This window comes from Moschus berezovskii, chromosome 4, assembly GCF_049115385.1.
Source record: "Moschus berezovskii isolate FMDL1 chromosome 4, NW_MosBer_1.0, whole genome shotgun sequence".
Classification (NCBI taxonomy): domain Eukaryota; kingdom Metazoa; phylum Chordata; class Mammalia; order Artiodactyla; family Moschidae; genus Moschus; species Moschus berezovskii.
In genome coordinates this window covers 64,057,539-64,075,294 of record NC_142463.1, presented here as the reverse complement: position 1 = coordinate 64,075,294, position 17,756 = coordinate 64,057,539, and the positions used below count along the sequence as shown (strand labels likewise).

The window sequence follows — 17,756 nt, the reverse complement described above, 5'->3', positions numbered from 1 at the left end:
ACTCAGCATTGATTCCTCAAATAAATAGTAATACTAACATTTATCGATTGATCAAGAGGCAAATAAAACCACTTGAAAATATTTGCCTTGATTTTTAATTGACTATTGATAGTACTCCAATGTCCTTGACATTTCAAGCAACTGTTCTTGCCAAAAGGCTAACAAACAAGTTTATTTTTGCTGCATGATTTAATTGTCTATCAATAAGCGACTTTCATTGTTGGACTAACAAATGAACCACTTATAAACTTGACTTTTAGTTGCAACTCCATTTCAAATTTTTGTGAAGAATTTTTTATTGTGATGAGATATTCGATTTTAGTTTTCCTAATTTGCTGTTACATTTCTGTGAAGTGAGAATATTGTGTCAAGTGCTTTGTATAATAGTGTTGATGTATATAGTATTTTTTAAGCACAGCTCTAGTGTCATCACATAATAAACACAAAACTTTGACATCTAGCTTGATCACAAAATAATCCACATTCCACTGTGCCCTAAAAATACAACATTCAAAGTCGACTTTTTTCTTCTTTTTTTGTTTTGATACAATGGATATGCAGTGATAATAAAATCTCACAGCAAGTCAATATATGTTCTGCTCAAAGCACTTGTCAATTTATAATTGCATCACAAGAATTTGCAGTGCAACAGTCAGAGGCGGGAAGCAATATGTGCATTTGAGCCTCTGCTACAACTACTGAACTCTACCATTTTAGCACAAAACAGTCACAGACAATATATAAATGAATGAGCTTTGTTTATAGGTATGGAAACTATAATTTCATATAATTTCTATGTCTTGAAATATTCTTCTTTTGATTTTTTAAACATATGAAAATGTAATAACTATCCTTCACTCACAAGCTGTATAAAAATCCTTGTTTTAGGATTTGGCTTTAAGGAAATATTGTTTACTTACTTAACTTCATTTCTAATTAAGCTATTTGAAGCAAATTTTCTGGAATCATGTGATTGAAAAAGAATATTATTTTTTAATGAAATGTTAATATAATGTTATATAAGTTTCAAGTGTACGATATAGTGATTTGGTATTTGTATATATTGAGAAATAATGACCACAATAAGAAGAATATCCTTTTTAAGGATACATTAATCAGTTATTAGATTTGTCATGCACACCAGAGTATAATCCAAAAAGTTAGAATACAACAAACATGCTTCATATCTAGGCTCTTTAGTCAGGAGATACTGGCAGACTTTGTACTGCCTAGGTATTTTTATTTTAAAAACCCAAGACCATTACATTAACTATAATTAGAGATCTCAGGTAAGCCAAAACATCATTTAAGCATTTTGTTTATTTGTGAAAGAAGCCCAGGGTAACTCCTGAACCCGGGCAGTGTATCAATAGCAGCCTTTCAGCACACCAACCCTTCCCTTACTTATTGAGTCTCTGGATGGATATCCTAAGAACTTCCCCGGTCCTCATTTCTTATCTGTTTTTTAGGGCATCAGAGGCAGCCCAGGAAGAACAGGACTGACTGGGTCTCTAGGTCCTCAAGGAGCAAAGGGTTCGTCAGGCCCACCAGGAAGCCCAGGAGTTCAAGGCCCAAAGGTATGTGCATGTTTGTTCAGATGGATGACCAGTATTGACCATCTTTCCTGGCCCTGAGTTTATTGACTAGATCACAGGATGGTAAGATTGACAGCTTGTAATTATATTTGGCCAATAATAAAAAACACATGAGGAAAAAAGGAGAGTGCGTTGTCTTGACATAGCTATCTCCCATGATAGCCACAGTGCATGTAATTTGCTGGAACAACTTATTAACCCAGGATTAGTGATGCTTTATAAAAATGTTCTTTGACTCATTTTGTCTCTCCTTCCTTTTCTGTCATCTACCTTCTCCTCCAAAACAGAAAAATCTTATTTACTTCCAGTTACATACTTTCTCAGGTACACTTCCTGTTCCACTAAGTCTGAGCCTAACCAACTAATTAACAAATATGATAAGCACACAAATTATTTCTTAAAGTCAAAGTAATAGTAATTGTCTTGCATTAATCTTCATTGCAAGGAGTGTTGTCACGTGTTAATAGGCTTTCCATACAAAAACCTCTCTTAGAAATATCTCAATGTATTGTAGATTTGACCCAGACAACCAAGAGATTAAACCAATATCTAATGCAGTTTCGTAAAAGACCAAATATTGGCACCCTCATCATTATTATCTCTTAATTTGATTTTCAAAACTTCACTTCTAAAGCATTTTGAGGTATTCTGAAAATGATGACTCAGCAACTTATTGTTTACAATTTGAGCCTGTTAATGTTTATAACATGAATATCCCTTTCCACTAAAAAAAGATAGCTGAGCAAATGCTAAAATTGGGAAAAGAAATAAGATCCCTACCTCTTTTGTGTGAATCTGGAAAAAAAAAAAAAAAGGATCCAATTTGTCAAGTCCCAAAGCTATATCTTTATCTCAAGACAGTGAAGGATAATTTGCTAATCTGAAAGCTTTAGTCAGAGTTTACCAAGCATCATTTTTCATTACCTTATCTACAAACTGAACATGATTTCTAAGCTTATTTTTAGAAATTGTAAAAGCTATTGCAACTTATTTCAAAAACAAAATAAAAATATATTTTAAAATACTTGACTTTTAAAAACAAAATAACAATAATTATATCTTTAAAAGGAACTTTTATAGGATAAAGAGGTTTGGTATCAAAGGAATCTTGGGAAACAGATAATGGAAATGTCTTAATGATGAAATTGAAAAAAATAATCATGGCAAAAACCAGGGTTCACATTTCAAGAAATTCTGCTCTGTTTGTGGCATCAGCTGAATCATCTCTGTATGGTAAAGAAAACACAGCAAAATAATTTCCATTCAAATAAAACACAAGCTCCATCACATACAAACACCCCCACACATACCACACCCTCTCTGTAGCCCCACTATCCTCCTCCCACACTTGCAGGCCCCCCTCTCCCCTCCTTTTTCCATAGTCATGACCACAATCTCTGGAATTCTCTTTCCCTACTGCCACATTTCTTGTTCATTGTAATCAAATATTATGTATGTGGAGAATATTGGTAAGGAGAATGATCATGCAGATTTTTACTTCCCCAGTGCCTTGTACTGTGCTTGAGGATGGGCCAGAATTTAGGTTTCATTTTAAAATAATATGTTTAAAGGTTCTAAGGTCAAGATTACCTTTCTTTTTTTTTGTCCATAGGGTGAACAAGGGCTACCTGGTCAACCTGGAATTCCAGGTAAAAGAGGTCACCAAGGAGCACAAGGTGATCAAGGACCATGTGGAGAGTCTGGCATGAAAGGGCAACCTGTAGGTGCCAACTCAGAAATTCACTGAGCACTTATTATTCTACATACCAGGCCACCATCGTACAATAATGATAATCATTTCTATTCACATTACAGGGAGAACATGGTATTCAAGGTTTGATGGGCTTCCAAGGATTCCCAGGTCCCAAAGTATGTTTACATATTTTCTACTGGTCTCTAGTTATCCAGAAAAAAAAGATGTTGAAATACCAATATTTAACCTCTGACTTGAGCTTCTTTTTTTTTTAATCGGGAAAATTTCAGTTGGTATGCTGCTGCTGCTAAGTCACTTCAGTCGTGTCCAACTCTGTGTGACCCCATAGACGGAAGCCCACCAGGCTCCCCCGTCCCTGGGATTCTCCAGGCAAGAACACTGGAGTGGGTTGCCATTTCCTTCTCCAATGTGTGAAAGTGAAAAGTGAAAGTGAAGTCGCTCAGTCGTGTCCGACCCTTAGCGACCCCACGGACTGCAGCCTACCAGGCTCCTCCATCCATGGGATTTTCCAGGCAAGAGTACTGGAGTGGCTTGCCATTGCCTTCTCCGTTGGTATAGAATTATATAATTGAGTTTTGAATGTTAATTTTAAAACTTGCTGCTGCAGCTGCTTCTAAATCACTTCAGTCGTGTCCGACTCTGTGTGACCCCATAGACGGAAGCCCACCAGGCACCCCCGTCCCTGGGATTCTCCAGGCAAGAACACTGGAGTGGGTTGCCATTTCCTTCTCCAATGTATGAAAGTGAAAAGTGAAAGTGAAGTCGCTCAGTCGTGTCCGACCCTTAGCGACCCCACGGACTGAGCCTACCAGGCTCCTCCATCCATGGGATTTTCCAGGCAAGAGTACTGGAGTGGCTTGCCATTGCCTTCTCCTATGTAACTATATATTTTCCTAGCAGTTTCATTGAATAATTTGCTTCTGCATCTTCTCATTCTGTTTTTCCAAACATTTTACTATGAAAAATTTCAAACATACCATAAAGTTGAGAATGAGTTAACATGCATATACCTATTACCTAGATTCTATAATAACATTTTACTCACTTTATTATGTACCCATCCAACCAACTATTCCTATCTTCCTCTATCTCAGTCCTGTTTTGATGTATTTCAAAGTCAGTTGTAGACCTCAGTACAATTCCTTCAAAATACTTCAGCCTGTACATCATTAGCTATCATGTTCCATTTTTTAAGGGCTAGTTCTTAATCGGGAGAAGGAAATGGCAACCCACTCCAGTGTTCTTGCCTGGAGAATCCCAGGGACGGGGGAGCCTGGTGGGCTTCCGTCTATGGGGTCACACAGAGTTGGACACGACTGAAGTGACTTAGCAGCAGCAGCAGTTCTTAATAGATTGGTACAAGGTTATTTCAAGTGTAAGATGTTCATATTTTGGCTTTTTTAAAATCATGCTTCTAGGGTCCTGAGGGAGATGCTGGCATTGTTGGAATATCAGGTCCTAAAGGCCCTGTTGGACAGAGGGTAAGTATGAAGTCATTCTGCCTTCCCATATATTGTGTTTCTTTGCTCATTGCAGGAATTAGGGTTACAAATTCTACAAATAATATACTTCAAATTAATAACTTAATAAAATTACTTTTAAAATAGAAACTCATTACAGCACATGCAGAGAGGTTCTCAACCTCTGTTAGTTCATATATTAGTTTGAGTAAAAGACCCTGCAGACCACCCATGCTTCTTGGTTCTCACTTAAAAAAAAAAAAAGGAATTAATATGACTACTGGATAATGTATTTATTAACTTACACCAGGAACAAAAACATAAAGTGGTTTCATGTTATAAGCATTAATATGACCAAGAACTAGAGACCACCCTCATGTACCACCTGGAGGAGACGTCTATGACCTGAGTTCCTCAGACAACACTTTGAAAAATGTTTCCCAATCACTCTGCTCAGGGGCGGGTATCCCTAGAGAGTGATGAGGAATTAATTAAAGAGTTGGAAAGATCAGGGCTCAGAAGAACTTCAGTTAGCTGTTTAGTGCCTGAAATCGTAAACTGTAAAGAACATAAATATTAATAGCATAGATAAGTCACCAGCAGTTATTGGTTATTATTTTGTTTGCTTGCTTTCTTAGTTCTGTTTTGATTAACCACACTCTCCTAATTGATGAGATGATCTATAAAACTATAGAGAAAAAAAGGTTAAAAAAAAATGAAGCATTGGTTTGAATGTAGCAGTAGCTTCTCTATGACTAATGCAGGCAGCTGCTTTACCGTCTGAGCCACCAGGGAAGCCCCTCTATGACTAATAGCAACTGCTAAAGCAGGGATGGAGAGAGTTGAGAGAGAGGAAGGTGAGCAGTTCAGACATGGGAGGACTGAATCTTGAAGAACTTAACAACTGAAAACCACTGTCTTGTGCAAATATTAAATGAAAGGTCAATTTTTAGAAACCCTACATCCCTTCCCTAACTGTTCCAATAAATTGTTTTCCTTAATACAAAGAGCAGTGTTGTCATGGGAAATGTTTATTTACAGACCCCTCTCAACATTTCTCCAGGTGCAAATAAGTCCTCAGGTAATTAAATCTTTTCTTGATATTGTCAAAGAGAAGTTGGCTGCTTGCCTAGCCTTTGTCCTAAGCAGTGTCATACTAGGTGCTGTGTCTCTGTAAGCCAGGATCTAAGCCTATACTGCTTTGCAGCTCCAGAAATTTTATCAGCTCTACAATAATAAAGTTTTGGTAACTAGCTCACAAATAAATTATAATTGTAAATATTCCTTTATTAAGTCATTATAGAGACAAGTGAAAAGCCTTGCTAGATTAACATTTAGCAAAAAACTATTATGTACAAAATACTGGTGTTCAGTTTATGTCCTTATATCATTTATTCCTTATAAAAATCCCATGAGAGAAACTATTATCTCTATTTTTCTGATAAGGAAACTAAATCTCCACAAGGTAATTCGCTGAAAGTATGGCTAGTATATAAAGGAGTTAGTATATGGTTAGTATATAAAGGAGTCATTATTTGAATCCACATCTGATTGACTGAATAATATGTTAGAGGTTGCTTGCTAGTTGCATGATTGGAAAGTAGAATGAATATTAAGTGACCTAGTGCCTAGTTCTTGCTCAATAACCAATATTTGGTGGTTAAATAAATTAATGTAGAAAATCTAGATTAATTCTTATCCATTTCAAAGTTATGTTTAGGTAGTTAATACCATAGCATCTCATCTTTTGAACACATTTAAATAAAAATAAACAGTATTTTGCTCTTTGCTCTTTGGGTCTACTCTTTCTAGAGTTTATGTATACCTCTGAATTTTAAAAAAATAAATGTTTCAGATAGATCATGGTCAAATTTATTAGATTAAAGCTTTACTGACTTTTTTTTTCAGTAATAAGCCAGTATAGAGGATATATTTGATTAGGCTAAGAAATCAAGCCTCTTGATTATGAACCTTTGAGATTTGTGTACCATATTATAAAATTATCACTTAAAGTAGATCTTCATGTTTAAATATGATTTCATTACATTTACTTTTTAGAGTATCAGATAATTTCTCTCATTCTAAGCCAACTTAAAGTTTTTTATCAGTAGACTGCATAGCATTATAATTACCTCCATTGATAGTATTTTCCGTACCTTGGCAGGAGATGGGCAAAGAGAAAGCCTGTTAGATATTCACATTTATATATTCCAGGTCAAGTGGAGCTAGAAACACTGAAATTTGCAGCCAGTGGGAGTGGGAATAGGGGTTGAGGGAATATAACTAAAGTAAGTATTTTGTATTCATTAAGAAATGATAGGCTCCATCTTTGGGAAGAGTTTAGATATACAGTTTATTCAAAGTTATCTTCATAATCCGGTAGCAGCTTACACTTTCAAACTTGTTTTTCACATTTAATACTTACAATGGCCCTGTGAATTAGGCATTCTTATTTCTGACTAAGGAATCAGAAGTTTAACTGGCATAAGGATGCCCTCTAGTCCTTTCCCATAATTTCTGTTAATTCCATGCTGTATGCCACTCAAACAGTTGCTCCTTCAACATGTGTAAATAAATTTCTTTAAAATTATATACATGACCCTATGTAGTCCTTTTTTAAAGTAATTGCATTTGTTATATAAAATGGCATCATTGAAACTATCACCAAATAAAAATTGTAATACTGATTTACCAGTTTGTTAGAAATTATAGGTTAATTCTCCTCATGGAAAATTATAATAATATGCAGAATTTAATCAGATCAAAATTACTATGATTTCTGCTAACACCATAAGATTTTGTAATAAAAACTGGAATTATGTGGACATGGACTATTTTGCTATCATGCAAGGCATTTTCTAGAATTTTTCTGAATTATACTGGCAATGAAACTGACTTGTTTTCTTTTCTTTTTTTTTTACCTCAACAGGGAAACACTGGCCCCTTTGGCAGAGAAGGTATAATAGGTCCAACAGGTAGAACTGTAAGTTCGTTGAAATACAGGTCTTTTTTTTTCCATTTTCTTTTTTGTTTTGTTTAATTTAATCCTATTCTAGAGTAATCCACAAGGAATCACTCTGGGTATTTGAGAAGCAAGGGCAAAAATGTACATTTTCATCTAGAAAGTTATTCCTGAGAATTTAGAGATCAAATGTAATGAAGAAGATACATATAGTGAGGTAGGCACTTAAAACTGGAATTGAGAAAGGAAAATAGAACTGGGTAGGGGAGGAGGGGTTGAGCATCATAATCAGGAAAGCAATAAAAAGAATCTATTTTCTGAAAGAGAGAGCATAAGAAAAGATAGACAGACAGCCAAGATTTGAGTCTTAAAAGTACTCACCCTTATAAAAGAAAGAAATAGTTGGTGGAAATAACAGAAAACCCAGAAAAGCACAAGATTAAGGTCTGTTTCCAAAAAGGAGTAGCAAACAGTGATCTTTAAGAGGATAAAGTGCAGTCGAAGGTGGAGTACAGCTTGCACTGAGGAAGGAAGTAAATAAAAATATGCAATAATAACTTTTCTCAAATTCTTAAGCAGACTTTGGAGCATGTATAGTTATTTGCATTCAAGACAGGAGTAAATAGATGAAGTTTATGAAGGTTCACTTAGTTATTTAAGATGATACAGGTAGTGAATAACATAGATAATATTTCCTACTTCAAGAGCAGTGCTCTTTCTACTCCATTCAAGCAATGTCTGGAGAGGAAATTAAGACAGTTAATATATGTCAGTGCCTTAGGGAATCTTGCTATGAAATAAAACAGGAAAATAAGACAGTGAATGGTGAGGTAGTCCTGAGAGGGTTTTACAATACTAAATAGTGTAAACATACAAGAGGAAAATTGAGACTTGGAAAAGAAATATTCATTCTCTGCAAGAAATCAATATTTTGAGTCATTGGAAAGTGTGATATATAGAGAGACCAGAGTTTAAAAATATAAAACAGAATCCTTCAAATATTGTGAGTATTCTCATTGATAAATTTAGAGAATTCACCACCAAAGTTATTAGTTTTTTGATTTTTAAAAAAATGAAATATGTAACTCACTATCTCTCTAGATTTGCAGCATTTACCACTCAGAGCTATATAGTCTAAGTGGGAGGTTGTAAGTGGGAGAATTCTCATATTTCAGTGGGTGGTTCTTCTGCAAGCTCAGGAACACATACTGTTCTGATTATGGAATGATTGTTCTCTTCCATCAAAAATGTGAAGTATTAATTGGTCAAGGAAAATATGATAAAGAAGTGGCTCAATTAAAATATCTTACTGTGTTTTGTTTATAGATAGTTCTTAAAGGCCCTTACAATGTTCAGCATGCACATCAAATTTTTTCCATCTTCTGTTTTTTCTATTCTCAGAGGAAGCTTCTAAGGAAAGTTCATTATGAAAGAATAAGCATTTGAGAATGGTCAAAACACATTGTGGAAAAAAATAGTGGTGGGGGATGGAAGACTTGCTCTTCCAAATAAGAAAACATTATTTCAAAGTCTTTTTAAATGAAACTATGTGGTAGTACAAACAGTAGATCATTGTAGCAGTTTAAAGCCCAGAATTAGATCTCAGACTACATGGGAATTTAATTATAAGGAAAATGGTATATCAGTATGATTTGGGCTGCAAGTAATAGGAACCTTGAATCAAACTACCTTTAACAATAAGGAAACTTATATCTCACTATGGGAATCTCAGGGTTAGAAAGGGCTTCAGATTTGGTATATTTGGTGGCTTAATCTTGTTATCCAAAACTATTTCCATATCGCTATTCTGCCATCCTAAATGTTATCTTCATAATTAGGTTTAGAGCAAATGACTACAGCATCTCAGTTATCACATCTAGATATGATTATCCAAAGTGAAAAAGTGACTGTCTTGGGAAAAATAAAACTTTTGTAGAAGTATCTCTTTTTTTTAATGTCTTTTGATCAGCCACACACCCATTCCTACCCCAGTGATAGGGAAGGAGGACAAAATTCCTTTTAATCTTACTACTGCTGTAAGGCTCACTGGAAAAGACCCTGATGTTGGGAATGATTGGGGGCAGGAGGAGACGGCGACGACAGAGGATCAGATGGCTGGATTGCCTCACCGACTCGATGGACATGGGTTTGGGTAGACTCTGGGACTTGGTGATGGACAGGGTGGCCTGGCGTGCTGCGATTCATGGGGTCACAAAGAGTCGGACACAACTGAGCAACTGAACTCAACTGAACTGCTGTAAGAAATTGGAACCCTATTTCACCCAATTTTTTAAAAATCTCTGATGAACTTTTTAAAAAAGGAAATAAAGAAAAGAAACAATTAAAAATCTTAGAAAAATTAGGAAGCTAAGTTATAGCTTAAGGATTGGGGAGACCTTTATTTGTTGTTCAGTGACTAAGTTGTGTCCCACTCTTGTGACCCCATGAACTGTAGCACAACAAGATTTCCTGTCCTTCAGTATCTCCTGGAGTTTGCTTAAACTCATGTCCACTGAATCAGTGATGCTATCTAACCTTCTCAACCTCTACCACTTCATCTGAAAACTGAAAGAACAGAAAACATATTTGAATACTTTAAATTTTTTATTTTGTATGGGAAAAGATTCCATAAATAAAACTAATACAATTGGGAAAAAGTAATTGCAAAGCAAACAATGTATAATGGGTTAATATATGAGCTTTATAAACTGGTATGAAAAAGAAAACTTAGAGAAATTAACAAATCAAAAGGTCAGTAACTATCTGAAAAGGTACTCTCCTAACTTTTTTTTTTTTTATGGAATTGTTTCCTTAATTTCTCTTTCTATTTTCTCATTATTAGTGTATAGGAATGCAAGGGATTTCTGTGTGTTGATTTTATATCCTGCAACTTTACTATATTCATTGATTAGCTCTAGTAATTTTCTGGTAGAGTCTTTAGGGTTTTCTGTGTAGAGGATCATGTCATCTGCAAACAGTGAGAGTTTTACTTCTTTTCCAGTTTGAATTCCTTTTATGTCTTTTTCTGCTCTGATTGCTGTGGCCAAAACTTCCAAAACTATGTTGAATAGTAGTGGTGAGAGTGGGCACCCTTGTCTTGTTCCTGACTTTAGGGGAAACGCTTTCAATTTTTCACCATGGAGGATAATGTTTGCTGTGGGTTTGTCATATATAGTTTTTATTACGTTGAGGTATGTTCCTTCTATTCCCGCCTTCTGGAGGGTTTTGATCATAAATGGATGTTGAATTTTGTCAAAGGCTTTCTCTGCATCTAATGAAATAATATGGTTTTTATTTTTCAATTTGTTAATATGGTGTATTACATTGACTGATTTGTGGATATTGAAGAATCCTTGCATCCCTGGGATAAAGCCCACTTGGTCATGATGTATGATCTTTTTAATGTGTTGTTGGATTCTGATTGCTAGAATTTTGTTAAGGATTTTTGCATCTATGTTCATCAGTGATATTGGCCTGAAGTTCTCTTTTTTGTGAGGCATCTTTGTCAGGTTTTGGTATTAGGGTGATGGTGGCCTCATAGAATGAGTTAGGAAGTTTACTTCCTCTGCAATTTTCTGGAAGAGTTTGAGGTAGGATAGGTGTTAGCTCTTCTCTAAATTTTTGGTAGAATTCAGCTGTGAAGCCATCTGGACCTGGGCTTTCATTTTCTGGAAGATTTCTGATTATAGTTTCAATTTCCATGCTAGTGATGGGTCTATTATGATTTTCTATATCTTCCTGGTTCAGTTTTGGAAAGTTATACTTTTCTAAGAATTTGTCCATTTCTTGCAAGTTGTCCATTTTATTGGCATATAATTGCTGATAATAGTCTCTTATGATCCTTTGTATTTCTGTGTTGTCTGTTGTGATCTCTCCCTTTTCATTTCTAATTTTATTGATTTGGTTTTTCTCCTTTTGTTTCTTGATGAGTCTGGCTAGTGGTTTGTCAATTTTATTTACCCTCTCAAAGAACCAGCTTTTGGCTTTGTTGATTTTTGCTATGGTCTCTTTTGTTTCTTTTGTATTTATTTCTGCCCTAATTTTTAAGATTTCTTTCCTTCTACTGACCCTAGGGTTCTTCATTTCTTCCTTTTCTAGTTGCTTTAGGTGTAGAGTTAGGTTATTTAGTTGGCTTGTTTTTTGAGGTATGCCTGTATTGCTATGAACCTTCCCTTTAGCACTGCTTTTACAGTGTCCCACAGATTTTGGGTTGTTGTGTTTTCATTTTCATTCATTTCTAGGCATATTTTGATTTCTTTTTTGATTTCTTCAATGATTTGTTCGTTATTCAGCAGCGTGTTGTTCAGTCTCCATATGTTGGAATTTTTAATAGTTTTTCTTCTGTCATTGAGATCCAGTCTTCATGCATTGTGGTCAGAAAAGATGCTTGGAATGATTTCAATTTTTTTGTATTTCCCAAGGCTAGATTTATGGCCCAGGATGTGATCTATCCTGGAGAAGGTTCCGTGTGCGCTTGAGAAGAAGGTGAAATTCATTATTTTGGGGTGAAATGTCCTATAGATATCTATTGGGTCTAACTGGTCTATTGTATCATTTAACCTTTGTGTTTCCTTGTTAATTTTCTGTTTAGTTTATCTATCCATAGGTGTGAGTGGGGTATTAAAGTCTCCCACTATTATTGTGTTATTGTTGATTTCCCCTTTAATACTTGTTAGCATTAGTCTTACATACTGTGGTGCTCCTATGTTGGGTGCATATATATTTATAATTGTTATATCTTCTTCTTGGATTGAGCCTTTGATCATTATGTAATGGCCTTCGTTGTCTCTTTTCACAACCTTTGTCTTAAAGTCATTTTATCTGATATGAGTATTGCTACTCCTGCTTTCTTTTGATCTCTATTTGCATGGAATATCTTTTTCCAGCCCTTTACTTTCAATCTGTATGTGTCCCTTGTCTTGAGGTGGGTCTCTTGTAGACAACATATATGGGGGTCTTGTTTTTGTACCATTCAGCCAGCCTTTGTCTTTTGGTTGGGGCGTTCAACCCATTTACGTTTAAGGTAATTATTGATAAGTATGATCCTGTTGCCATTTTCTTTATTGTTTTTGGTTTGAGTTTATACACTCATTCTGTGTTTCCTGTCTAGAGAAGGTCCTTTAGCATTTGTTGGAGAGCTGGTTTGGTGATGCTGAATTCTCTCAGTTTTTCCCTGTCTGTAAAGCTTTTGATTTCGCCTTCTTATTTGAATGAGATCCTTGCTAGGTACAGTAATCTGGGCTGTAGGTTATTTTCTTTCATCACTTTAAGTATGCCCTGCCATTCCCTCCTGGCCTGAAGAGTTTCTGTTGAAAGGTCAGCTGTTATCCTTATGGGAATCCCCTTGTGTATTATTTGTTGCTTTTCCCTTGCTGGTTTTAATATTTGTTCTTTGTGTTTGATCTTTGTTAATTTGATTACTATGTGTCTTGGGGTATTTTGCCTTGGGTTTATCCTGTTTGGGACTCTCTGGGATTCTTGGACTTGGGTGATTATTTCCTTCCCCATTTTAGGGAAATTTTCAACTATTATCTCCTCAAGTATTTTCTCATGGTCTTTCTTCTTGTCTTCTTCTTCTGGGACTTCTATGATTCGGATGTTGGGGCGTTTAAAATTGTCCCAGAGGTCTCTGAGATTGTCCTCATTTCTTTTGTTTTTCTTTTTTCCTCTCTGCTTCATTTATTACTACCATTCTATCTTCTAACTCACTTATTCTATCTTCTGCCTCTGTTATTCTACTCTTGGTTCCCTCCAGGGTGTTTTTGACCTCATCTATTGCATTATTCATTGTATATTGACTCTTTTTTATTTCTTCTAGATCCTTATTAAACCTTTCTTGCATCTTCTCAGTCCTCGTCTCCAGATTATTTATCTGTAACTCCAATTTGCTTTCAAGATTTTGGATCAATTTCACTATCATTATTTGGAATTCTTTATCAGGTAGATTCCGTATCTCTTCCCCTTTTGTTTGGGTTGGTGGGCATTTATCCTTTTCCTTTATTTGCTGGGTATTTCTCTGCCTCTTCATCTTGCTTATATTACTGTGTTTGGGGTGGCCTTTCCATCTTCTGGCAGTTTGTGGAGTTCTCTTTATTGTGGAGTTTCCTTGCTATGGGTAAGGTTGTACAGGTGGCTTTTCAAGGTACCCTGGTTAGGGAAACTTGTGTCAGTGTTCTGGTGGGTGGAGCTGGATTTCTTCTCTCTGGAGTGCAATGAAGTGACCAGTAATGAGTTATGAGATGTCAATAGGTTTGGAGTGACTTTGGACAACCTGTATAGTCACTTCCAAGGTGGTTCCCTCTGTTTTAGCTTCTGTTTGCTGGTCTCTTCAGTGTCTAATTTCCGCCCTGACACTAGGGGGTGGTGGTGGACACTTTTTAAGGCTCACTTGTTCAGTCCTGTTCTGGGAAGGGAGGAACACTGCAGAGAATTATCTCTGGCGTCTGTGGGGAGTGCTCGCAGTGTCCCGGCCACACTGGCTTTACCCCCACTCACGGCGTGTGTGCTGTCCCAGTATACACTGCACAGGTTCTAAGTTGCTCTGCCGATAACTGTCTGAGGCCAGCGCTGGGTTGCATGCACATCCCAGGTCTAAGCCACTCAGGTTCAGGTACTCGGGTACTCCACAAAGGTGCAGACTTGATTGGGCCTTCCACGGACTGAGCAGCTCAAGTGACCAGGTGTTTGGCGAGCACAGTCGCTGCGACTTATCACCTCCCTGGTCCCTCCCACTCAGTCTTCTGTGTATACAACTGGCGCACCTTCTCAGGCGGATGTTAACCAGCCAGAAACCCAAAAAGTCTTGGTTAACACTGAAGCCTGCCTGCAGTTTGGTATCAGATGCCTCTCTGGGGCCGCGATTGCCCCCTTCTGTTTCTGGCTGCCCTCCCCTGCCTGTCTCAGCGGGGGATGGGCTGTCCACAGCCAGCTAGCTCTGCTCAGTCCTTTGTTCTGTGAGTGGGGCTGGCAGAGTCTTAAGTTAGGGCGTTTCGTCTTTTCGCGGGGTAGCTACCCCACGGTCTGTTCTGCTATCTCCAGTCAGCTCCCCCAGACTCTCTCCTAACTTTTAGTCAGAGAAACAGAAATTGAAGTAATAATGAGATATTGCATCTAACCTCTTAGAAAAGGCTGCAGGGAGAGTAGTATTTTTGTTAGAAATGTGAATTACAGCCTTTATGAAAAGATATTTGTTAAAATAAATGTACATATATGCGATGACCAAGAAGTTCTAATTTGAGGAATTTGACCCATAGAAATAAAAGTACTCAATACACTAAAGAAATTTAACAAAGGTTTTTTTTTTTCCCTTTCATAAAACCATTTGTATTGGGGGGGGGAAGTATGAAATAACATGAATACTCATCTATAGAAAAATGGTTGAGTAAACTGTAATCTAGCCACTTTGTGGAATATTATGAAACTATTAGAAAGAATTTCTATCTAGTATGGCTGACTGTTGTTTCATGATGTATTATTTAGCATGAAATGTATCATGCATAAAAGAGTATAATATCAGCATTATGAAATCACCCCATCCACATATAAACACATTTGCCAGTATTTGATTAGAAAAAATATGTAGATATATACCAAGTTAATACTGGATTAGAGGTGGGAGAGAGTGTAAAAAGAACTTCGGTAAAGCTACCTTAAAAATCAGCTTTTTAAAGTTGCTCTTGTTTAGTCGCTAAGTCATTTCCAACTCTTTGTGACCCTATGAACTGTAGCCCACTAGACTCCTCTGTCCATGGAATTCTCCAGGCAAGAAAAATGGAGTGGTTTTGTTGCCATTTCCTTCTCCAGAGGATCTTCTTGACCCAAGGACTGAACCTGTTCACCTACTTGGCAAGCAGATTCTTTACCACTGAGCAACCAGGGAGGCCACTTTTAAAATTTAATATCTAGTTTCAAATGAATTAAATACAACATAGGAAACCCAAAATAAGTAATATATATTGTCATTAGATAATGAGATGGTATTTTTAGCCTGCGGGATTAACAAAAAGTGATAGTACATTAGAGCATGTGTCAGGAAAAATATATATATAAACTCCTGTATATTGCAAGTGTAAGTGCAATTTCAAACAAACTTTCTGGAGGAAAATTAGTATAAAAAAAAATTTTAAGAGTACCAGGATATTCATCACAGTGTTGTCTATGATGACAAAAATTAGAAAAAGAAATATATAATAGGCAATTTATTTAAATATTATTATAGGTTTTTAAAACCTATAATAATAATTTAAAATTAAATTTAGATTCAGTTCAATTCAGTTCAGTTGCTCAGTCGTGTCCGACTCTATGTGACCCCATGAATAACAGCACGCCAGGCCTCCCTGTCCATCACCAACTCCCAGAGTTCACTCAAACCTACCTCCATCGAGTCAGTGATGCCATCCAGCCATCTCATTCTCTGTTGTCCCCTTCTCCTCCCGCCCCCGATCCCTCCCAGCATCAGAGTCTTTTCCAGTGAGTCAACTCGTCACATGAGGTGGCCAAAGTATTGAAGCCTCAGCTTTAGCATCAGCCCTTCCAATGAACACCCAGGATTGATCTCCTTTAGAATGGACTGGTTGGATCTCCTTGCAGTCCAAGGGACTCTGAAGAGTCTTCTCCAGCACCACAGTTCAAAAGCATCAATTCTTCGGCGATCAGCTTTCTTCACAGTCCAACTCTCACATCCATACATGACCACTGGAAAAACCATAGCCTTGACTAGACGGACCTTTGTTGGCAAAGTAATGTCTCTGCTTTTTAATATGCTATCTAGGTTGGTCATGACTTTCCTTCCAAGGAGTAAGCGTCTTTTAATTTCATGGCTGCAATCAGCATCCGCAGTGATTTTGGAGCCCAAAAAAATAAAGTCTGACACTGTTTCCACTGTTTTTCCATCTATTTCCCATGAAGTGATGGGACCAGATGCCATGATCTTTGTTTTCTGAATGTTGAGCTTCAAACCAACATTTTCACTCTCCTCTTTCACTTTCATCAAGAGGTTTTTAGTTCCTCTTCACTTTCTGCCATAAGGGTGGTGTCATCTGCATTTCTGAGGTTATTGATATTTCTCCCGGCAGTCTTGATTCCAGCTTGTACTTCTTCCAGCCCAGCGTTCTTCATGATGTACTCTGCATATAAGTTAAATAAGCAGGGTGACAATATACAACCTTGACATACTCCTTTTCCTATTTGGAACCAGTCTGTTATTCTATGTCCAGTTCTAACTTCCTGACCTGCATACAGGTTTCTCAAGAGGCAGGTCAGGTGGTCTGGTATTCCCATCTCTTTCAGAATTTTCCACAGTTTATTGTGATCCACACAGTCAGAGGCTTTGGCATAGTCAATGAAGCAGAAATAGATGTTTTTCTGGAACTCTCTTGCTTTTTCCATGATCCAGCAGATGTTGGCAATTTGATCTCTGGTTCCTCTGCCTTTTCTAAAACCAACTTGAACATCTGGAATTTCACGGTTCATGTATTGCTGAAGCCTGGCTTGGAGAATTTTGAGCATGACTTTACTAGCGTGTGAGATGAGTGCAATTGTGTGATAGTTTGAGCATTCTTTGGCATGGCCTTTGTTTGGGTTTGGAATTAAAACTGACCTTTTCCAGTCCTGTGGCCACTGCTGAGTTTTCCAAATTTGCTGGCATATTGAGTGCAGCACTTTCACAGCATCATCTTTCAGGATTTGAAATAGCTCAACTGGAATTCCATCACCTCCATTAGCTTTGTTCGTAGTGATGCTCTCTAAGGCCCACTTGACTTCACATTCCAAGATGTCTGGCTCTAGGTCAGTGATCACCCCATCATGATTATCTTAGTCATGAAGATCTTTTTTGTACAGTTCTTCTGTGTATTCTTGCCACCTCTTCTTAATATCTTCTGCTTCTGTTAGGTCCATACTATTTCTGTCCTATTCGAGCCCATCTTTGCATGTAATATTTCCTTGATATCTCTAATTTTCTTGAAGAGAAATTTTCTTGTCTTGTCTAATTTTCTTGTCTTTCCTATTCTGTTGTTTTCCTCTGT

At 36.9% G+C, this 17,756-nt stretch overlaps 1 protein-coding gene across 1 annotated transcript in view; it reads left to right on the top strand.

The window, feature by feature from the left end:
• Positions 1–17,756, top strand: part of COL24A1 (collagen type XXIV alpha 1 chain) — a 440,433-nt gene that overhangs the window by 383,984 nt on the left and 38,693 nt on the right. The window contains exons 48-52 of the mRNA XM_055403313.2: positions 1,470–1,577; positions 3,208–3,315; positions 3,411–3,464; positions 4,728–4,790; positions 7,699–7,752. Of these exons, the coding sequence (XP_055259288.2) occupies positions 1,470–1,577; positions 3,208–3,315; positions 3,411–3,464; positions 4,728–4,790; positions 7,699–7,752 (387 nt within the window). The remainder of the gene's footprint in view (positions 1–1,469; positions 1,578–3,207; positions 3,316–3,410; positions 3,465–4,727; positions 4,791–7,698; positions 7,753–17,756) is intronic.